Here is a 24427-nt window from a genome sequence, read left to right as displayed (position 1 = left end):
AAAAGTTCTTTGTGATTTATATTTTTTATATATATATATATATATATATATATATATGTATATATATATATATATATATATATATATATATGTATATATATATATATATATATATATATATGTATATATATATATATATATATATATATATGTATATATATATATAATATGTATATAATATGTATATATATATATATGTATATAATATATATATGTATATATATATATATATATATGTATATATATATATAATATGTATATAATATGTATATATATATATAATATGTATATAATATGTATATATATATATAATATGTATATTATATGTATATATATATATAATATGTATATTATATGTATATATATATATATATATATATATAATATGTATATATGTATATATATATATATAATATGTATATATGTATATATAATGTATATATGTATATATATGTGTATATATGTATATATGTATATATAATATGTGTATATGTATATATAATATGTATATATGTGTATATAATATGTGTATATGTGTATATATGTATATATAATATGTGTATATATGTATATATGTGTATATATGTATATATGTATATATAATATGTGTATATATGTATATATAATATGTGTATATATGTATATATAATATGTGTATATATGTATATATAATATATGTATATATGTATATATAATATGTATATATGTATATGTATGTAATACATTCAATAAATGTGTAGTCTTCAGTGCCAATATTTTTTCAATTCAAAGCTGTTATCATTATCACATGCATTACCTGTTGCATATATACATATATGGTTAGATTCCAATTGATGTTTTAATACTTTATTACCAAGTCTCATCCAGCCACACACTTTTATAGTGTTAATTTTCTGGCTGTGCAATTATAATGTTCACTTCATGACTGATCTTGCTCCCATATTTCCTGTGGCATGATTGGATAAACAAGTTTTGCCTTGTGTAGACTGGCCTTTCTGTAGTCCGTCACTAAGAGTGAGCTACAATATCACCAACTGTAGACTAGTGGGAGATGGTTGCATTCAGCCAATCAGAGTAATGCTTGGGTCACACCTCCCTCAGATGTCAGATAATGTACTATAATAAAGCAAAGGATTCTGCTGAGCCCCAGAGACACGGGCATGTTGGAGCATTATGGTTTAGAGACTGTAGTGTTGGGTTGAAAGCCAGTGTTCATTTAGTGCTTCTTTTTGCCTTCTGTATCGTTAACTACACAGCCTAAATGTATGCTTATTGACTCCTATTGTAAGCCTAGTTCTTTGTGAACGAAACTAAACATTTTTGCCAATTTTCTAATAAAGGAAGTAATAAGGGGATTTTTCATCCGTGGCATTAGGAAGCACCAAAGCTCTGCCGCACATAGCCACACGGCGACCTACTCCAGTCCAGTCAGTTACTTACTGTCCTACACATTTACAGACTGACAGTAAGCCTATCTGCCTACTCAGGAAATGCTTTGAAGAACTTCCAGACCTAAAACTATAATGTTAAAGGTGTTTGTGAGCTGCATTCCATTCCTCTAATATATACACATCTGTATTCTTTTTAAATAGTGTGGTCTACCTTTTGCCAAAACAGCTTGTACTATGAGTAGTTGTGTAGTGTTCACTTGGAATAGTTTGTGTGGAGCTCTGACTTGAGTTCAGATGCCTGGCTATGCACACACCAAAATCTCCCAGATTGCAGATCTCTGGCTCCTGAGTCAGGAAAGCAAAATCAGAGCAGATGGGGGAAGCAGTAAAGCCATCCGGTGTGGAGGGGCAAAAAATGGTCTGGCTTTTCCTTATCCTTCCTCTTTCTTATGTTTTTCATCTATTCATTTAGTGTGTGTGTGGGGGGGGTGTAGGAAGGGAAGATATTTTTGTTATTTACAGTAGCCAAGTAATAGTATGTCATACTTTAGGAAAGTCCCTTCACACTTCCATACAACCTATACACTCCTCATATTTATATGCATATAAAATCCAGTCAAGATGTGTATGAACATGTTACTCTGAAATAAGTCATCTTTGACATGATTATGGGGAAAATCCCTCAAGTCCCATATTTAAATGTTTCAGTCTGGCCAGACTTGCATTTTACATTTACGTTCAATAATTATTCCATCACTTTGCTATTGATATTTAGATATTGATATCTTCTTTTTCGAATTTTGACTTGAACTGCTGGGTTAAGACCTAAACTATAGATTAAACATATCAATCCATGAGAGAGCTGCATTTGGCTACATCTGAACCTTCCATTATGTGCTTATGCATATTAGACTGCTAAACAAATGGTTCACACTTTTAGTGGGAAATAGTTGAGAGGTTTTTTGGCCACCTGACTGGATGAACCTGAGGCGCCTCTTTAGATCTGCTTACTTGGTCCATTTCTGAAAGTTTATGGCCATGCTCAGGGTATTTTTGGACATTGCATCATGCTGTGGGTTTGGGCTGCACTACTGGCTTTGGGAAGCTGAAATGAATGCTCACTTTGCTGTAGGCTGTGTGCTGAGGGGTGTGCCATGCAACCCAACCACCACCCTTCCTCTGCTTCAGATTTGGAGACATCAGGCCACAGCCTTGTGAAGTCTGCGTTGATGCTCTCAGTGGTTGCTTGGCATCAAGTTTTGTCTCATCCACTGACAGAATTTTTATTAAAGGTGACAGAATGCATTTATTCATCATTTTAAACGGCTGAATATTGTCTACATAGAAGGTATGACTGCAGCTGGGAATTCTTTGCACCAACTAAAGTTTTACACTCCCATTTACAAACCTATGATGTCAGTCTAGATTGTAAGAAGCTTTTTTTTGGTGGGCTCATGAATAAATAAACCCTCTCCATTCCAGATTTCAATTTCAGATGAACTCTGTTGGGGTCCTAGGCAAAGATTCACAGGGGCCCCTTCAACCAGAATTCATTACCATTTTTATAATCTGACACCAACCAAAAATTGCAAAACGTAATCTTTATTTCAAAAGTTTTATTTCAACAGTACTATTATATGTAAAATATAAACATGTTAAAGTCTTGTAATTCGAAGATATGAATACAGCTATGGAAAAAACTATAAAATACAAAAACCACACTGTACATATAGCACAGTAATGTACACTGATAGATCTCAGTAATTTAGAGTACACTTGTAAATTTATTTGCATCCCTAAATTTCATAATATATCTGTCAAACCATGAATGTTAGAACAGACACAGCTTTCATCAGTTAGCTACAGAAAACTAATGTCAAATTTAGCTGATTTTCCCCCTCCGAATGACTTATTTGTGTCCTATAAAAGGACAGGTAAAGCATTACTCTAGAAATTGCAGACCATGTTTTTCAGTAACAGTGCTCAGGACCGTGCTGACTGGTTTTGAAGGCTTAATTCTGTCAGCCTGGTAAGCTAGCTGTTGTAACATGTTGACTGCCTGAGTCCTGACCAGCAGAGGTGGACACACTAGGATGCTCTGCTAGCTATGTTAACTAATGTTAAATGTCAAGGTATACAAAAGAAATAATGTAATTATAGAGGAGGTTTTTATTCACGTGTGTCCTAGTTATATTTTAACTGACTAACTGATATTTTGCTGTTTTGTTCTGTTGCTCTGCTTATTTTATGTACCCTTTCATTTTGACTCTGTCTGTTTTACTGTTATGTACTGTAGACCTTGGTGTAGGGTTTAACCACTATGTTGTTTCAGAGTGGGTTTGTACCAGTTGTTAGTCAGAGAGTAAACGTGTTTGTTTTTGTGCTTCCACAGTTCCGGTAGCTGCTACTGTTTTTTAGTCAGCTTTGTGGTTTGGTTATTGGACTTTGGCCATGGCTGCACCTGAAGTGGAGAATCGCTTGAACATACTGTAAATGGCGCCATTTCTTTGCTCATCTCCGCCTATTTTAAGGATGCGGCTCTTTGGCATTTTGTCTGTTTACATTAGCCACTGTCAAAATGGAATCAATGTGGGAGCATTAAAAGTATTTTTATACAGTGGTATGATTTTAAAACTACTGCATGCATCTACTATTTCCAGCTGAGTAGACATGGGGGGGGGGGGATGACTAAATGCGGAACCTAATGTTAGATAATGTTTAGAATATTCAAGATGACTAATGGACATATATAGAGCACGTTTGTTATTCATCGGTTATTTACCCATGCTGTTATGGCTTGAACGTAGTCTGTGATTGTTTGGTGAAAGACTATATATATCTATATATATATATATATATATATATATATATATATATATATATATATATATATATATATATATATATATATATGAGAGAGAGAGAGAGAGACTAGAGATTCTTCACAGGTTCATCAGATACTGCTCTGGTTTTTGTTTATTGTAGCTAGATGCTACATCTTCTAATTTGGTCTAATCCGACTCCAGAGCATCACTAGAGGTTTGTTCTTTTTTTTTGGGGGGGGGGGGGTGGTTGTATTATTAATTGGTTTTTGTTTGTTTTCCCAAATTCATTCATGAATTCATTCATGTAATAAGAGTATGTATCTTTTGGGTGCTGTGATGACACCATTCATATCTGTAAGGAATCCAACAGGTGCCTTCAGAAGTTTTATCCTGGCACGTTTATATGTAATCACATACTGTAATGCGTACTCTTACCTGTTTAAAAAAAAAAAAAAAAAAAAAAAAGATGAAATGCAGAAAAATGTTACAGCTGTACTATTAACATTTCCTTGGAGTTTACGCTAAACTCTTACTGGCTAATTTTTCTCATATATCCATAAAGGGATCATGAAATTAATTGTACTTCTTTAATCTCAAGCACTTATGAAGTTTGAGGCTAGGGGGAATTCTAAATGTTTTACAGGCGGGGAAACAACTTGAAACATTTTGCCCATAGAACTACTATTATTAGTGGCTGTTCTGGAAAATTCCTGGGTAATGATTGTAGAAAAGTACAGACAAAGGGAAAACTGAGTGAGTGGCTGGTTGGCTGGTTTTAGGTCTCATGGTCTGATGGGGTAGGGGATGGAATGGGATAGTCTTAATGTCAGAACTGATATTGGCTAAATGAATTCCTTATGCAAACGCAAGTCCCATGTTCTCTCCTTCCTATCTCAGCTGTCAGTCTGCTTGTGTTTTTGTTTATATGATCAGAGCTTAAGTGATTACTGTTATGTGGTAGAGCCCCCTAGATCTAGGTCCTACTTTCCTGTTATAAATGTGTACTGGAATTTATTAACCTCTTTTTAATGTGTGCTACAATTACCATGATTAAACAAAAGTACAGACAAAGGGAAACCTGAATGAGGGGTTTTTCAGGTAACTATCCTGCACCTGAAAAGCCCTCTTAAAAGCATGAATCTGAAGTTCACTCGTTTGTGTGCCTTTTGCTTTCAGACTGTTCTCTGCTGCTTCCATCTCCCTTCATCATTACCACATTAACATGCATTGCTGTAATACATGTTAGATGGTTGCTGGTGTGTAATACCCATCAGCCCAGAGAAAACCTACAGCAGAACATGCCTTTGAAATTTAATACATGGTCCAGTAATTTGTCGACTGTTATGCAAATGCACCCTAGTTCTATACAAGATTGCAGTCTGCTGTTGATCACCTGATATTTGACCTGCACAGGTAGCTTTGAACAACTTCTAACCATGTCGCCTTTGTACTCACTTATCAGGGAAGAGTAGATTATCCTGTGAGCCCTTGCACTGTAGTTGGAAACACAATGCTGATTTTAAAGAGTTGAACCCGAAGGAGACAATGCTTGCATATATTGTAGTGTTTAGTCTCTGTGCAAACATTGCATTCACACCAAGGTACACCTCTCAGATATCTGAGTGCTTTTATGTCCATTTATGTTTTTTTGTTTGTTTGTTTGTTTGTTTTTGTTTTTTCAGCTATGCTCTTTCCGATGAAGCCTACAGATCTCTTCGCGATCAAGATAAAGACCAGTGCATCCTCATTACAGGAGAGAGTGGGGCAGGAAAGACTGGTAAGATAAGTAACTTTGCTTTATTTTTGAAGTACCAGAAGTTTCCATGCCTGTGGTCAAAACAAATAAATTTACTTTAGATGAAAATCTACAGAAACCTCAAGGCTCTGTTCCAGCTGTTTTGTTCATTTATCAAAAACTGTAAGATAGTCTAATGGAAACAAAAACAGTCAAACTTGTGTTCTGGTTGATTTTACTCTAGTGTATTAGGAGAAAATTTGAACTAAATTAATTACCATGTCTCTGTTTTTGTCTATTTTTGTCATCTTTTGTCATTGCTGTCTAATAAAGAAGTAAAAAAAGTACAATCACTGTATTTTAGTTAATTTAGTTCTATACTGATTTTGAAGAAGTTGGGTTTTTCAGACAGTTCAATTGTAGTAGTGTTGTAACAGTTAAGCATGTAACATGCACCCAAGCTCTGAGGTTTTGATTGATTTGCATTAGTTGATTTTAACAGAGGATGCAGGGATTTTATAAGTCACTTTTAATAAAGAAGTTCAAAATCTTTGTTTCTATGTGATGAATTTATCATGTGCAGTCTTGGAGGTAGAAAAGGATCTACTTTATGCCTTTAGTCTGGAATCAAACAAACATTTGAGCATTAGCATCATAGTCACTTGGCATTGACACACCTAACTGCCCAGGAGAGCCACAGATGTCAGTGGTCACCACAGGGAGAGGTCATTATTCACTGTATGATGTTCTGACTATCAGGAACCTGGGGCTAGTCATTTACTGATTTCAGCATAATTATGATAACTTGGTACATGTGGTTATCGTGTGGTGTGTGTTTGTTTGTTTGTTTGTTTGTTTACAATAACTTTTTATCCAGATCTCAAGCTAAATTATATTTTCATTTGCCTCCAAGATGAAAAGTGAAAAGTTTAAATGGTATACTCTAGTAGGATTTGTTCCCTTTTTATTTTTAATATCCAACCCAGCTTAATCTCTTGCATGAATCATAGCAGTTCACAATGCTTTACCATCCATCTTTAGTTTTCTGTTGTTTTAAACATCTCTCATTGGCATAAAAGTCAAGTCTAGGAATTCTATCTGGCAGAGGAGTAGGATAAATGGAGAGTTTAGCAATGGCTACATGTGTTTGTAGTTTAAAGAAAAAATAAGGTGTTAATACTTCAGTACTTGTCACAGGCTTTGAAAAATGTTCTGTTCTGATTTAGTAAAAATATAACGCATGCCCCCAGTTAACAACTGCCTCATTTTCTAGTTTGGTCTGTCTTTAGTGCTCCTACCTTTCTGTGGCACATAAAATGCTAAAATGACATGCATTAATTGTTAAGGAAAATGAGATTCCCTGTTTATGAAAAGAAAGTAGACTGACTGGTTTGTCCTTTGATGTAAATGATATCCCTTAAACCTAAAGCAAGGGTCAAGATTTGTCTGCGCTATGTTTAGTCTTTTATGGCACAACAACAAAAGGTGTTTCTGGGAACTGTGCATGTGGTGGCTTCATATTTTCAGCTGTAGGGATGATTTAGCACGGTTTTATGGCTTATTGGACCTAGTGTTGAAGTAAATTATGCTGTGATTGGGTACCTGTTTTTTAGCATTCTTTTAAAGCCAGCTGTGACTTTGAAAATGAAGTTGATTTGTATAATGCACTACATCAAAGTTAAAGTAAATTTACTTTTAACTGTTTCTTCTTTCAAACGTGATCAACTCTTTTATCTAGAGTCATTAAAGCTAAATATCTAGCCCAGGTTTTCCACATAGTCAGATTTGTGCTGGTCTGTGCAGCTTTCTTTTAGTGAATTTTCTTTGTCTAACTCTATATAAAAAAAAACAAACAAAAAAAACATTTAATTTCAAACACTGACAGTTTAGTATAAATGGGATCTAATGTGATTTAAATGGGTTAACTCCTATAGGGAACTGGGTGGGATAGGAAAGCTAGACAGACAGGACTGGTGAAGGAGGGAGCTTTGGGGTGTGGTTTGCTCCATTTAGCTGACTTTAACCTCTGACCTCTCTTCTGAATTGTGTGTGCCAGAGGCCAGCAAGCTGGTGATGTCATATGTGGCTGCAGTGTGTGGGAAGGGCCATGAAGTGAACAAAGTGAAGGAGCAGCTACTACAGTCTAATCCTGTGCTAGAGGGTATGTATATAATGGGAGCTGTTTCTAACCCCTTTACACAAGTTAACAGTTTCATGGGGTCTAAATGAAATGTCTGACATATTTTGGCACATGCTTTGATCAAAATACCACAAGGATCAAGAACCTCAGCACTCTTCTCACACTGTCAGAACATCCCTGCTCAGAGCATCTGGGTTGAGTGCATGTTTCTTCAAATGATGAGCCACACCCCATACTTCCACAAGGTGTGCTGATGCGTTTTCAGTTTCACCCTACTATTGCAACTGTTGAGCATGATACCTGGGAGAAACAAGACTGCTAGAGAAAATTTTTGGTGAACCAGTCAGACCTTGCATTTGCTCTGAGATCAGCTTGCTACTCATTCTATCAGCTACATACACCTTAACATACATACCTATGTACTGAAAAGCATACCTTCTTGTCAAATTACGGATAACAAATTACATGTCGTAAAGTACATTTTCCCTAGTACAACATGCAGTGTTGCTAACCTGCATTGTAAAAGCAGTCACAAAGTGAGTAGCACAAATGCAGGTTTTTTCTGCCTGTGGCTGGGATGTGGCCATCATAATTTTATCAGATCACCTCCTTTCTCCACTGAGGCTGGGGTTGATATGGCTCTTTGTGCTGCTCTGTGCTTAGCTTTGACATGCTAGCAGGTCTGATACGGGGCTGGAGCTGGAGATTATTCTGATGACTCCCTTTATGATGTGTTTAAGGGATCCAAATCTGAACAGTTTCCTTTCTTTTTTCTTTTCTTTTTTTTAGGGCAGCCCACAAGAAACTGATTGGGTTGTCTAATTTCACAGCTTGTGGGTTGGTAGGCACTCCAGATACCCAAATATAAGTGCACAAGAGATGGAGGGGAAAAAAAAGTGTTTTATATGTCCCATTTAAATTGTGCTCTCTCACTCACGCGCTCTCACACACACACACACACGCGCGCTCTCACACACCACACACACACACACACACACACACACACTCACACTCTCCTACCAGGCTACCTTCCTATCTTTCTTAAAAGCTGGTTCTTTTGTACTAAACTGACACTAAACTGACCTGTATCTAAAATGATTATCTATCTGCAAGGGACAGAAAATGATCAATTCTAAAGGTTAGTAGTTCATAGAATAGTTTAGGATGGTTGCATAAGAGGATGGTGGTATGTCAGGAGATTGATCGTTCCCTTACAGAAAACTGATCGCTGACTAATCAAAAGTGAGTTCATTTTGGAAGAATGACCCGCATTAAGCAACATACAAGAAGACTTGACGGCTGCAGGAGCGTACGCACACACTGCTGACGTTTTGTGGTGGAGGAAATCTTCCTTAATGGCAGTACGGGTCCAATGGAGCCAGATTTTGATCTTAAACTCATTATTTTCACATTGCATCTCATTTATTGCGCTTCAGCTGAAAACCTGCGTCAGTTTAACTTAGATCCCGGGCACCTGGGACTTTTGTCACATTTTGGTGTACTTCACCACGTTGCACTTCAATTTGTTCATGACAGGTTTGACAACTTGGGGCTCCGACATATCCGTGCGCTTCATTTTCCCTTTATCATTTCACCCGGGCTCAGCTGTGAGCTTTTTGCTGCTAATAGAGCACAACACTCTCTGATTCCTGTTGATATGCAAACAGGGCTGTGTTTTTAACATAAAGGCCATGCACAGGAAGTGCCAGTGAGTGATGAGGGGGATAGAAGTGCCCAGTTAAGCTCCACATCTGTGAGAGTTTTTAGCTTCTGGCTGTAATGATCCCCATGTCCCAGACTTCCTGCCCCATGCTTTTGCTTCTATAGATGCTATGCGCTGCCAGGACTGAAGAAAAGCACAGAAAGATTTTAAAGTAATGGCTTGTAGTTTTAGTCTCGCTGTTAGCTGTGACATCACTAGTTTTTGATGCTTCCCTGAGTTGAATGCATGAGTAAACACCAGATGGTCCATAAACCTTTAAAGCTTTAAAGATTAGCAATGAAACGGAGTACCACACCTCTAATAATATAATGATGTTACCTTCACATGGTCAGTATTCTCACACGCACTAAAGCAATATTGTCATCTTTGCTCCTCTGCGACAGTCTGGTTTTTTTTTTATATATATATATATATATATATATATATATATATATATATATATATATATATATATATATATATATATAAAATATATGCTGACCTTTCATTGCACAGATTTACAAAGATCAAATTTTAATCAGCCTAAAAGCCAGGTTGAAATGGATGTGTGAAGCTTTGCCTGATGAATGAAAAACATTTAATATGTTCCATACTCCCAAGTTTTGGGTTTCCTGTCGTCTGTGCATATTTCTGATGACACAAAAATGACATCATAATTTACTCCTTTGATTCTACACATTCAGACTGTCAATAAAAGGCACTATGGAAGTGTTCTGTCCTCTTACTAATTCAGTGTTAACCCATTTGCAGCTTTTGGGAATGCCAAAACCGTGAGGAATGACAACTCATCTCGATTTGTAAGTATTTGTGTACATTTCTATCCAAAGTGCTGAATGACTGATTTCATCCCTCCGCCGAGTGTTTGCATAAGAATACATCCATGCAAACCATTGATCCTACCATAACAGTTAATGGCGACTGAAATAAACTTGTGTTCCCTCCCACAAACAGCTCTTACCTTTTTGTATCACAGGAAGCCCATGGAATTAAGCCATGTAAACCATTTACTTGGAAACTGAATTGAAATCATTATGACTAGGCAGTTGATACTGGATACTATTGACATTTTTATTGCTAGAGTACATCCAATACTTGATGGGGGCAATGCAGTCCTACACATTTGTCATTTTCTATTGTTTTGAATACTGGTATTAGATTGAGTTTAAATAAGTCTAGAAGACAACTTTTATACCCTACTACATTATAAATTCTCTCACAGTAAGGAATATTGTATTCTTTGGACTGCAACTGTCCAATTTTCCCTGTATACTGGCAAGTTTCTTTTAATTTGTCATCAGATAGTCTAGAAAATTAATCAATTATAGTTTTATCAACAAACATTGTGAACTCCAGGGACTACAACTTGATATGGCTAATCTATGTTTAAAGAGGTATTGTACCTCTTGTCTCATAGCTTCACCATATTTACATGATATGCATGTTTCAAGAGACAGTTTGGTTAAAACCTTAAGTTTTTTCTCTGGGTACATCATTGGAAATGATGGGGAAAACATCGTGTCTCTAAAGCATTCCTCATGTGACTCTGGCAAATGACCAACTAGTGGTGGGTTAAGTGAATTCAGTCATACAAGCAACTCTGAATTGGGAAATCAAGTCCTAATAGGGACGCAGACCTAAGAGGTAAGAGAACATCGTACAGGGGATGTGATCTGTGTCTAGTACAGATGCTGGAGCCATGGTGCTTTCAGGTCAGCGACGGTGCACTGTGTGCCTTTACACTCTAGCTCTTTGAGCTTGTAGTAAGACTTTAACATTCTGAAGTGTTAATGACCACTTTCACTGAGCTACTTCTAAATAACATACAGTCTTTCAAATCCAGATGGCATAGCTGAATCAGGTACAGGCAGCAGAGCCAGCACTTCATGGGATTTAAAAGATCTTGGAGGTGAAATTAGAGTCCTAATCTGTTTGTATGGTACTAGGAAGGCGAAACACAGTAAAACTTAATCGCCCGAGTCATTTTTTTCCTTAGAGGATCTTCATAGCACACAGGACTGTTAAATGGAATTGGATTCCTGCTTTGGTTTTTGGCAACAGTCCTACACAGTCAACCAGGACCCACTCCAATGGCTCACCAATCACTGGTATGGGTTTCGAAGCCACCGGTGGAATAAGATAGTTTAGTTTTCATATAATACACAAATGGCAAAAGGAGATTATCTATGTGAGGTAGCTCAGGAAATGTGCTTTAAAACCTGTGTACTCATTTTATTGATACTCTTGCATGTAGGATTACCAGTTGCCTGCTGAGTAGTGCTCATGTACTTGCACAAATGCTCCACTGATGGTGGCAAGAATTCCTGACAGAAGTGTTGATGTTATGAATAGATAGTTGTTAAGTCCTTCATGACTAGTACTGTCCTGCCTTCTGTTAACCAGACCATGTAGGAGCCGGGTTTTATATTTGTTCTGCTAGTTGGCCATGCAGAGCTGTTAGTTTCTTTAGCCAGTAGGCACGGATCATGTCGGGGCCAGGCGCTGCCCAGTTCATGTTTCTGACCCACTCTTGGAGAACTGCTGCTGGAATGATGAGTGGTTCCTGCTCTGGGTGACTGAAGTGCTCTGCTTTGAGATCTCTTTACCACTGAGCACTAATGTTATATGATGATCATTCATTCTCCCATATGCCCTTCCTGTATTGTTTTGTTCCAGCTCTGGGTGGATCCACAGTCAAGTTTCTGCTTACCCGAAACTGAGAGTATATTTTGGATAGTTCATTGGCTGAGAGGGCATTTATTCTTTTATCTATTTTGTAGGGTCTCAAGCATGTCTACTACAGCTATATATATATATATATATATATATATATATGCTGGTTTAATATTGTGTAGTTCGGAAACACCACCCAAGGTGAGAAGAAATCTCTTCCAGTCATAAAAATGGATAGAGAATCATTAGCTCCGGCCTTCCCCCCATGGACATACATACCCAGCACTGCAGGAGAAAAGCACAGAGCATCCTCAGAGATCCAAACCACCCAGCTCAGTCTTTTAGTTGGAGGAACTCAAAATACAACCTGAGTCACCAAAGGCCAGAGAGCGCTCAAAGCATGCTTCCACAGTAGCTTTTCCCCAGCCACTGTCAGACAGACTGATGGACATTAAAGCTCAGCGAAATATCACATCCTTTCTAGCTCCCTCACACCATGGACACTTAACACTTCACATCATTCAAACACCTGGATACTTAACCACATCACCCTCTCTCACTCTGGGTATCTGACATACAGAGGGATTTCCCCAGTCCATTCTTTATTGTGGGGTTTTTGTTTGTTTTGTCTGAAAATTTAGAGTAATAAATGACTACAGTAACTCTGTGTGTATTTGTGGTGTGCACGTGGTGCATATTTTTCACACAGTAGATATGTATAACATGTGCAGCTAAATTGTCTTTCTTTTCTGTTTTTATAAAGCTGACTCTGATGGGCACACAATAATTCCAGTATACATCCCAGTACCTCTACAAATGCCACTAAAATCTCAAATAGAATCTTTCTTGGATGCAGTAGGTTTTCTGTCTGGACAGTGGTCATTTGCCCTATATTTAATTCATCTGTATTTGTGATGGCAGGCATCATTTCATGAAGTTTGAGCACTGATTAACTAATTGTGTCTGTGAGTGTAGATGAAGGCCTTGTCTACATCTGTAGTTCTCTCTGCTTGTTCAGATGGGTTTTTTAGTGTTTTACATGAACTCTTTGATCTCACTTTCAAGGTTTTCCTTCATAGATAGACCTGAGAAAGTTAGATTGTTTTGCATGGTTCTCCACTGAGTATAGCTTCCTTCATGAATATAGCATATTTACATTTTTTAATAAATCATATTCATGCAGTCAGTCTTGATGGGGGCTTTAGGTTTAGCTGTAATTGAGAGGGTGTAAACTTGTTGCTATACCTTTATGTAGTTTTCCAGGGATGTATAGTCCAGCTCACTCACCTCAACCTCAGTTGTGAAAAGATTCTTGTTGTCCGTAGGAGAGTCAATTATTATTTTTATTTTGTTCAGTGTCTCTTCAGAGTTTTACAGTAAAAAGATGATTACTCCTCCCCTGGCATCAAACTTGGTTGAGGTGCTGGATCTATAAAAATAGAAACGAAATATGAAAAAACATCCACACTCAAATCTCTGCAAAAAATTATTTTAACAAGCAAGCTTTATCTCAGACTTTCAAGACATAAATAGCCAGCAAATGAACAGAACACTCGGAGCTTGATGATTATCCATTTCCATGCAATTTTTTTCAGTTAAGCTTTCCAAAGTTGAATCATGTTGTCCTCTATTAGGCTTACATGTTTGTATCCGTAGTAATTCACATAATGCTTATAATGGCACATCACATCCATATCCATGTAGTCAATAATGGAACTAAATTCCCCATTCCATTATCCCACATTTCCTCTGCCACCTCAGTTCCCTCTGCTTTTTCCCGGATGCGAGCTGTGCTGTTGCACTCTTAGGTGTCTGTCTCCCAAACAGTTCTGTCTCTCCATCATTGTCATTTGGAGTTCAGGAAAAGGTCTGGAGTGTTCTGTTATTGTTCTGTTCTGCCTATTTACCAACACCTGCTCTTGTTTGGCAATGCTGTCTTTAACATAGGAAGAACAGAACAATTACGCTTACTGCACAAACCAGAAAATAAATATGAAGTTCAAGTTGTAATTTCCCTGGCATCCATGTCTAGATGTCTGAGTATTCTTCTAAGAGCCCTGCGTGTGTCTGCAGGACCTCCTCACCTTTTGCTGTTCTTTTGTTATTCGTGATCGCACACGCTTCACTTTGTATCCAAGCCCTAGTGCAGTTCAGATTACCTATTAAGACAAGCTGGCATATGTGTTTGTGTGCATCTGGGAGGAGGTGGTCTCAGGAGAGCCATTAGGACCTGAAAGGGATCATATCTCTCTGGCATCTGCCTCAACTTCCTTTTATCTACTGGGCACTTGGCCAACTGTCACTTGATAAAAAAGCTCTAATGTGTGTGTTTGCCATGTCAGAATATAAAGCAAAAAATGATCAGTCATGTCACATGGGTAGCCCCATTGCTGAGAAAGGGTTGCAACCATATGCAGGCTTGGTCATTCTATATTTTAAGAAGGGGGGGGAGAAATGTTACCCAGTATTAGTAGGTGAAATACAATTGCTGAATGTTGATCTGTTGTAGCAAGTAAACACATTTACATGGTACAGAGGGGAAGAAAAAAAACAAATTGCAGAATTGGGAGCAAACATCTAATTCATGCTTTTTTTTTGGGCGGGGGGTCTGATAGCTGTTTCTGATTTCTTTCTTGATGTCTTTTAATATGATCCTGGGCTTCTACAAGTAGGTCAGAGACTAAAGTTTTTGTGTTCTGCACAATAACACCAAAACCCCCTCCTATTCTACTAGCAGAAAAGCACATCCTTGCTGATATTTCCATGCATAGAGAGGTTTGCTCTTTTTTGTGTTTTGTATAACCAAATTACCGTGCAAGTTGCCATCTCCTCTGGCCAAATTATACTGACAAGTGTTGATCTCTCTCTTCCTTCCATTGATGGGCGAGAAGTTTAGGTAGTTGCTTTAAAGGACAGCCAGGCAGTCCTCTTACAAAATGGAGAAAAGCGCAACTTGTCAAGCCAGCCAGCAAAAAACTGAGATTACTGTTTTTTTAATTTGATGTCTGTCTCTTTTTTTTTTCACATTCTCAGAGGGGGAAAATGTGTTTTCCTTTTGGAAAGTCTAATATGATTGACAGATTATTTTGTGAATAGACCTGTGCTTGACTTGGTGACTTTAGAGCAGCCTTATTTTTGCTGACTCATGTTTCAGCAGGATTTTCAGCAACTGCTACCTTTCTGCAGGCATTGCGTCCTGCTATTACAAGCCACAGTATTGACGTGGTTTTTTTCACCTGCAGTCTTCCAGTATTGAAGGCCTTGGTGTAATCTCATCAGGACAGCATACTCCCTCATATCTTGTTTTGACTATGCAAAGGAAAGGCTTTTTAGTGTTTGGACTCTAACATGCCTGTTTTGGACATGCTAATACAAATTATTGCTCCTTTATCCACAGGGAAAGTACATGGACATCGAGTTTGACTTCAAAGGAGATCCATTGGGTGGTGTCATCAGTAACTGTGAGTTTAATTACAGGATCGATATTGGTTCCACCCATTTAACAGTACCTCTGTGGGGCTTTGAGTGGTTTACAGAAGCTCTGTCTTTTTCATGAGCTCTTCTGCTCCAGTGGTGGCCACAGTCGCGCTTCAGGAAACTATCGTAGAGCTCTGTCGCACTGCAAAACCACGGACTGTGTCCTCCTGCAGCAAAGCAAAAGGGCTGGGACAGGCGCACAAATGCAGGGTGTGCTTCAAAGGGCTCTAAGTTTAGTCCGTCTCCACTAGTCACACCACTTCACACCCACACGTCCCCAAATAGTTTGCATTTGCCACAGTAGCCGCACATCATCTGGGATGGAGGCTTTTTCACTACGTTATTGTGTGTTGCTTTTAATGACGGAGACATCTGCTCTAAATGTAATTTACCAGTCACCCACACAGTTGTGCAATTAGACCCTGTTTTTGCTGTATGCCCAAGACACCGTTGACAAGGTTAGCTTGTTTTGCCTTTTATACAGCATGATAAACTTTTATGATGAACTCTAACATATGCTGTATTTAGATCCAGGATTGGTTAATAATTCAGTGTACCACCATTTATATCAAGCCAGTACACCTTACAGAAAACTGGTGGAAGCCATGAAATGGTAGCTGTGTGAAAATGAGTGGACAAATGCCCTGAATGACATGCAGAAGACAGCAATGACCCCAAATTCCAGCAGTTTCCCCATATTTCAGAACTTTTCAGAAAGTGTGAGTGTGCTAATGCAACAACAAACTGAGTTTTCTAAGCAAACACATTAAAAAGTGCAGAGAGATGTTCTCTGAAATCTTTTCGTTTAAAAGGTTGAACCAGTAAGATTGAGAGAGCAGAGAGCAATTCATATGTGAAGGTATCCTTATTTTGGCTAACACTTTAGGTGTGAGAGGACATCTTTTATAGGCTCCTGCAGTACTGATAAGATCTTTGCTTTGAGCCACTGAGCCACTGCTGTGTATCAAATACCTTTTCTCTAACAAATAAACCTGAGTTGTTTTGGGTTTTTTTTTTGTTTTTTTTACCACCCAAGCCCCTAAAGAACAAGTGTACAATAATTACATAAGTGACTAAAGTTGCATAATAATTTTATAACATTGATATATAACACCGTGTGCATAATCCTGTTTTAGTAATAAATGTCTGGCTCTGGTGAGTATATTTATGTGCTTTGGCATGTGTCCCATCCTGCCAGAGAGATGGATTCTGTCAGACTTTGTGTTTTATATGCAAACACAATAGTCAAAGAGAGGTTCAATATACTACTGTCACCCCAAATATTTTGGCCCTACATTTACATATTTGGTAAACAAGCCCTTTGCGAACCTTGCTGCACTGCTAATTAGCACATTATTATTATTATTATTATTTTTATTTTTATTATTCAGAATAGTCCTTTACTTGAATTCCTCATGCAGTTTGTCTAGTGTGTTAAGTAATATGATGCTTAAACTGATTCCAAAGTAATTTATGTGCTTTCCTGATGTTTTCTTTCCTCAGATCTTCTGGAGAAGTCCCGTGTTGTGAAGCAGCCAAGAGGAGAAAGGAACTTCCACATCTTTTATCAGCTGTTATCTGGAGCATCAGAGGATATGCTCAGTAAGGGGGACCACATACAATAATTGTACATGTTCTGTACTTACACCTGTAACATACAGCTCTAAAATGGGCCCATAATGTGTATGCATAGGTTTGTGCAGAGTTGTGGTAAAAGATGAATGAATTATGATTTAAAGTAAAAGGAAAGTCCCTGGCACCTGGGTCAACAGAGACTGCTCTATCATGCTTTATTTGCACTTCACTGGACCATGGCCATTGTTTGACAAGCTTAATAAAAAGAACAATGTAGTAGTCTTTAATTTCAGAATTCTAAAGGGTAAACCAAACTGAAGGCTGTATGATTTGTAACTATATCTAACTGTAACAATGCCTGTAAGATATCCAATACCCAGTTGATCCTCAGCTAAATGGACTCTTGGACATTCTATATCACTCTGCCACTGTAACACAGTATGTTAATTTTTCAGAAAAACTGAAGTTGGGCCGAGATTTTAGCAAATATAATTATCTAAGTCTTGATTCAGCCACTGTCAATGGACTTGATGATGCAGCAAACTTCAGGACAGTCAGGGTGAGCTTGCCATGTCACACACTCACACACACACGGATCAGATACCATAGGTGTCATGGTGTACTGTAATGGTACAATTAATACACATTACTGAAGCTATAACTGTCACCAAACCATCCTTGAACTATGTTTACATTTACAGCATTTAGCCTATGCTTTTATCCAAAGCGACTTACAATTATGAGTGAATTCAACTTGAGAAATTGAGGGTTAAGGGTCTTGCTCAGAGACTCAACAGTGGCAACTTGGCAGTGGTGGAGCTTAAACCAGCAACCTTGTGATTACAAGTCAAGCACCTTAACCACTGATTAAATTAATGTGTGTGTAGAGCAAGCAAATGATAAACACAAAGCTGTTTGAGTAAGTTTTCACATCTTTCCCCAGTACCCTTGAGGTGTCCATCAGGGTTTGCTCATTTGACAACTTCCATCTGTAGTATCATATTAATTGTCTATCAGCTTTAGTAACTGGAACGTTTCCTACTTGATCCACCAGAACGCCATGCAGATTGTGGGCTTCCTAGAGGATGAGGTGCAGTCGGTGCTGGAGCTCGTGGCTGCTGTGCTCAAGCTGGGAAACATAGAGTTCAAGCCCGAGTCACGTGCCAATGGCTTTGACGAAAGCCGTGTCAAGGACAAAAATGGTAAGGGATTTAAACAAAGCAAGCAAATGAAATTTCTCCAGGAAGAGCCAGCAACATTTTTGACTTTATTTTTCTTTGAAGTTGAATTTATCTAGAAAGTCAAATCATCAATCAGAAGGAACATTATTATCACTATATTTGCTGATTATTATATATCTAAATATTGGATTTAGATTTCCTTGGTGAAGGAAATCATTAATACTTAATGTGAAATTAATGGGACCGTGTCCCATACCTGTTAGTGTATGTTGGCGACCTGGTTGAACTCTACTGCAATCTGTTGATTATTTGTGCAGTCACTTAATGAATGTTTATGATGCAGTTAATGCTTGTATTTTTAAGTAAAGGAATACCACACTGCTCTATATAAGCCATCATTCTGTAGGCAGTCGGGTGTCACTGGTTAATCTAGTTGTTTTTGTCCTCACAACATGAATCGATTGTTTATGTATTTAATTGTGTGATTTGTATGGAAAGTTTTGTTGCTCTGCCTGACTGCTTTTTTTTCTAATAGTTCTCTGTGGAGAGTGCCGATATAATCAATGTTTCAACCTCTGTCCATGCCTCCACTTACATAAGACATTTATCTCAGAGTGGTCTGCAACACCTAGTAACAATAAACTGTTTTCTGTGTCCTTTCTCATTAGTAAGGTGGATTGCTATAGTGTTTGATATGAAGGTCTTTTGTTAGGTTTCTGGCTTAACCTTCATTGTAGATTTGACATGCAGAAATCATTTGGCAATCATTTGGCATTTGGCAATCATTTGTCCAAGCCCGCTGTCCTTTCTACCGTACATAAAATGTTGTAAAAGTCATGAAAAACGTAGTATATGTTATGAGCATATATTAATTACTGTTGAAGTGTTTTCAATTTTGAATACGTATGTTTTGTTTTCTTTTGTACTGTAATGTTGTATTAACCTTTCCATTCAAAGCTCATTATTTTGTTGGATATTCAACTGTATTTTGTCTGCCATGTTCCTGCTGCAGATCTGAAGGAGATGTGTGAGTTGTTGGGCATCGAGCAATTGGTGCTTGAAAGAGCCTTCAGCTTCCGTACTGTAGAGGCTAAGATGGAGAAGGTGTCCACAACACTAAATGTCGCTCAGGTTGGCCTTCTCCACTTGACTCCACACTTGATGATTATTCATATCTTTCTTTCCATTATTAATAGCATAGCACTTCATAACACTCCCTTAGTTCATATTTGTCTCTCCTTCTTCTCGGGTGAATGGACTTGCAGTGGGAGATGATATCAGTGTGTTCCCTCCGTCCAGCTTTAGAGTCAAATTTCTAGTCCTGAAATCTTTCAATATGGCTCCTACTTGAGTGCACAAATGATAATTACAGAATCATTTATGCCCCTCTGAAATAGCAAATGCATATGAACTAGTAAATAAATGACATGTGACATTTATGAAACAGGAAATCCCAGCTGCAAAGACTGGTCGGGATTCTGCAGGATTCCCAAACATTAAATGACGCAGGATGGTGCATGCCTATAGAAACATCTGTCATAGTTGCTGTTAGTGTCTTTGATAGATTAGGAGCCAAAGTTTCATGGGGGTGCTGTTCCACTGAGAGTTAAGAGACGAGGTTTCATAGGGGTGCTGTTCCACTGAGCTATGGCATGGCCCCAGAGGCCACACCCACCTGTCTAGCCAGTTGAGCCAAATACGCTAGAAAGAAGAGACATTATGGGCCTTGTCTGTACAAGCTTATATCCTTACAGCCCTGTCCCCAGAGACATGTTCACCTATGCCTTTGTTGCTTTCACTTTCCCCAAGTATGGTTTCAGGAAAAGTAGCCAAGTGTCATTCTTTTTCTGGATAATTTGCTTAAAGTCAGACAGAGTTCAGCTTCACACCCCAACTGACAGTGTTCCAGGTTGACATGACTTGGATGACCTCACTCATGAATGAGTATGAGATAATGTCTCTTTGAACTAGAATATTTGCGTTGATCTCGTACTGTTTTTGTGTTTGAGGGTGGCATTTTTTTTTTACTGTATGGAAAATATAAATGTGTTAATAATTATGATTTTTTGATATCCTAGGCCTATTATGCTCGTGATGCACTTGCCAAAAACTTATACAGCCGTATGTTCAGTTGGCTGGTGAACCGAATCAATGAAAGCATCAAGGTATGTTTCTTGATCTTATTTTCACATTATTATTAGACATTGTATAACAATTTATAGTTACTTTTTTTATATTTTATATTTAGGCTAAAACCAAGGCCCGAAAGAAGGTTATGGGTGTGCTGGATATTTATGGTTTTGAGATCTTTGAGGTAAGATCTCCAAAATCAGTTTCATATTCTGTGACTTGTACCTGAAGTGCAAGGCTGCATTTATAGATGTCTTGACAGAAACACAACTTGTCACTAACGCTTCAGTCCAACACTCCATACATACAGTGTTCAGCACAATCACCCACCTTACTTTTTCATGTGTACATATCTTATACATATGTTTTAGATGTACCATCTAGTGAACTTTTTTTAATGAGTATGATGTGCATGGGTGAGACAAGACACCTACCATTAAAGTACCGTTAAAGGCTTAATTAAGGTCTTGTTCTTATCTTGGTAAGATCCTGAGTTGGATACTAAATGGTTCATTTACTATTCATAAATTATGTATTGATACATAATTAATCTTTTGTTGTGTAAAGATAATTAAATTGCATTATTGTAATAATGCACAATACACACTTCAATCAATTGTTAGGCAAATTACTCACAAAACAGAATGTTTAATAAACCAATTAGATGCATCCAATTTGCGGTGAACTAGGAATAAGATTTTAATTAAGACAAATTATGTGTACCTTAAAATAGTGTATTAACACCACTACTACTTTTCTTTATTATGGCAGTGTGGTGGCACTGTGCTTGTCTGTGGATGTCTGTTTATCTGCATTTGTCCATATTATTTGCTCAGCTGTTTGTCTTCCTTTTTCCTTATTGTTGTTGTTGTTGTTTGTGGTGATGGTTGGGGGGCTACAGGATGGAGTAAGTACTCCTCTGAAGATGTCATGTGCCAGTACGCATGCTATGATTTAAAGCCTTTAATCTTGTCCTGATTCAGTGCTTTGTTTCTCTAGCCTCACACAGTGGTGATGATGCACAATAGCCCTGTTAATTGTACTCTGGCAGTAATTCTCCACTTCAGAGCTAATGTTCCACTGCCTATACTAAGGTTTTTCCTCAGACAGTTATGGAAACATTAGCCTGAGTTGCAGTGATTTTAATGCTTTTGGGCCACACTGATGAAGCATTTGCAGTTGTTCATGTCCAAGTTGTCACTTACATTTGCCATCATAATCACAAAACACTGCAGCCTCGGACTTCGCTGCCAGTATAGCCTCTGAGTGAGTGCAACGTTTATAAATAATGATACAAAAAGGCAGAATTCTTTTTATATACATGTTTAGGCTTTTACCAAAAGGCACAGCAGGATTGCAGTGACTTTGGCTCTAAGAGACTGCACTGTTGTGGGTTTTTCCTTTTTTGATTGTAAGAGAGAAAAGAATTAATTATTTGCATTTTTTTTTTCTTATCTGTTGATGAACCCTTTGGAATATTCCCTCATGAGCAACCACAAGAATTCTAACATGAACTTTTTAAAGTAAATGAATAGTTAACTAATATTAACTAACCCAAGAATTAATTTTAACCTTTTCATAAGAGGCTAGTTAAATGCTATAAATTAGTAGTTATGTTTTTTTTTGTTTTTGTTTTTTTTTATTAAACATTGTTCAATATTTAAGATTGCACTGAAGACTTTGGATGGCTAATTGTTGTGTATCACTATATGAATCCAGCAAAGTACTTATTATACAGTAAAATGCAATTGATCATGAAAAGCAGTATCTTTTCTACTAAAACTGGCAGTATAATTATTATTCCATTATTATGGACTGATATTGTAATTTTACATTTTGGGTGAAAGCACAATGATTCCTAAGAGTTAAGTCTTTGGCGCTTCCTTTAATAAGGGATATTTAACACTAAACCACAGTCATAAAGAAATCTTATTAGATAAATAAATCATGAGAAGGACACCAAAGGAGAACAGTGTGGGGGTTTTTTTGGGGGGGGGGTGTTTTGTTTTGTTTTTTTCCTGTGTATGGTGCTTGACTGCAGTGTAAACATGTAATTTTGATGATTAACAGTGATTAATTCCACAGGACAACAGCTTTGAGCAGTTCATTATCAATTACTGCAATGAGAAGCTACAGCAGATTTTTATTGAGCTCACATTGCGTGAGGAACAAGAGGAGTATGTGCGTGAGGTGAGATGCTGGTCCTTTATTATACTGAAGTAAAGAGAACAATATCTCATACACTATCACTTCTTTTTAGTTGTCATAATTTCATTGTTTATTTATTTTGCTTATGTACTTAGAATAACTGGTGTAATCTTGTTCAGTTGTAAACATTTGCCTATTAGCCTCGTTTCCAAAAGCAGGCTTAATGTATGAAAGGACTTTGCTGATTGTTTAATTAACATGGATTAATTAACACTCTTTCTCAAGCATATAATAATTTAATTCTTCTATGTCCTTATCAGCCCCTTGCTCTCACTCTGAGTGTGGGGGTGGAAGTGATCTCTCACTGTTGTAAGGGTAAACACATTTGTCCCTGAGGGCTTAGCTTGGGGACTTTTGTTTGCTTTCAAAACTCTTGAGTATGTACCCTAAAACAGCCATGACCTACACACTGTGATATTCCATTCCCTGGCTGAGCTCCAGCCCAGCGCATGGGAAAATAACAATGTTTTGAAATCTGGGAACAGCATGCGGACTACTCCTTAGATCCTCACCAGTCCAAACTATATATCCCTCTTCCACCATATGCCCTCCCACTCAAAGCCACCTACTGCTTCTGTCAACTTAATGGACTATCACCATTTACCAGGTTCTTTCCATTCAGTGTGGGCACATTGTGTGGGCTGTACTTGTTCTGAAGCTTGGCAGATTCAGTTCAGTTGAACAACACACAACCTCAGCTATTTGTTGGCCAACAGCTGCCGATCCAACACCTGAGAGGCTACCTGGTGGGCCTTTTTAGCTGACCAAGTATTGAAAGCTCATCAGGTTTATCCCTTAAATCTCTGATTTGTATGTGAAATTTAAAATCAGATTTGAGAGTATATAAAAAAAGAAAAATCCCCTGCCTTAGCTTAAGAGAAAGTGCCAAAAGAAAACTTCTTCAGCCTGTTTTCTGTTTTATTATAGGGGATTGAGTGGACTAACATTGAGTATTTCAACAATGCCATAATCTGTGAGCTCATTGAAAATGTAAGTCTGGTTTAATTCTTTTTTCTTTTTAAATAATTACATGCTTTAACAATTTTGTTTTTATCACATGCTTTAGGTCATTGAAATAACTTGGTAGCCTTGTATATTTAACCAGAAATCATATCACATGTTCCAAAAGTAGAGGAGTCCATCTGTGACAGCATACATGCAGCCTTTCTCGTATTACTGGTTTAGTTCCAAAAGGATTGTGCATCTTCTACTTATTCCTAATCAATTTCCCTCAGAACCAGAATGGGATTTTGGCCATGCTGGATGAGGAGTGTCTGCGGCCCGGCACAGTGACGGACGAGACCTTCCTGGACAAACTGAACACTGTCTGTGCTGAACACCAGCACTTTGAGAGCAGGCTAAGCAAGAACTC

The 24427-nt window shown here is 37.6% G+C and overlaps 1 protein-coding gene across 4 annotated transcripts in view; it reads left to right on the top strand.

Annotated features, from left to right (window-relative positions):
- The window catches only part of myo1b (myosin IB), a 58915-nt gene that overhangs the window by 14710 nt on the left and 19778 nt on the right, over window positions 1-24427 (top strand). For 2 of the 4 annotated variants that reach the window (XM_027012650.2, XM_027012648.2), the window contains exons 4-17: window positions 5899-5993; window positions 8008-8112; window positions 10565-10611; window positions 15882-15945; window positions 17465-17563; window positions 17992-18095; window positions 18591-18738; window positions 19730-19848; window positions 20796-20882; window positions 20966-21031; window positions 21749-21754; window positions 22933-23037; window positions 23983-24045; window positions 24291-24427. The exon at window positions 24291-24427 is cut by the window's right edge and continues 64 nt beyond it. In XM_027012650.2, the coding sequence (XP_026868451.1) occupies window positions 5899-5993; window positions 8008-8112; window positions 10565-10611; window positions 15882-15945; window positions 17465-17563; window positions 17992-18095; window positions 18591-18738; window positions 19730-19848; window positions 20796-20882; window positions 20966-21031; window positions 21749-21754; window positions 22933-23037; window positions 23983-24045; window positions 24291-24427 (1245 nt within the window). The remainder of the gene's footprint in view (window positions 1-5898; window positions 5994-8007; window positions 8113-10564; window positions 10612-15881; window positions 15946-17464; window positions 17564-17991; window positions 18096-18590; window positions 18739-19729; window positions 19849-20795; window positions 20883-20965; window positions 21032-21748; window positions 21755-22932; window positions 23038-23982; window positions 24046-24290) is intronic. The other 2 variants (XM_027012651.2, XM_027012649.2) reach the window with 1 other exon arrangement.

This window comes from Electrophorus electricus, chromosome 2 (assembly GCF_013358815.1).
Source record: "Electrophorus electricus isolate fEleEle1 chromosome 2, fEleEle1.pri, whole genome shotgun sequence".
In the NCBI taxonomy this organism is placed as follows: Eukaryota; Metazoa; Chordata; class Actinopteri; order Gymnotiformes; family Gymnotidae; genus Electrophorus; species Electrophorus electricus.
The sequence above is the reverse complement of the archived record's forward strand: the minus strand, read 5'-3'. Positions and strand labels throughout refer to the sequence as shown.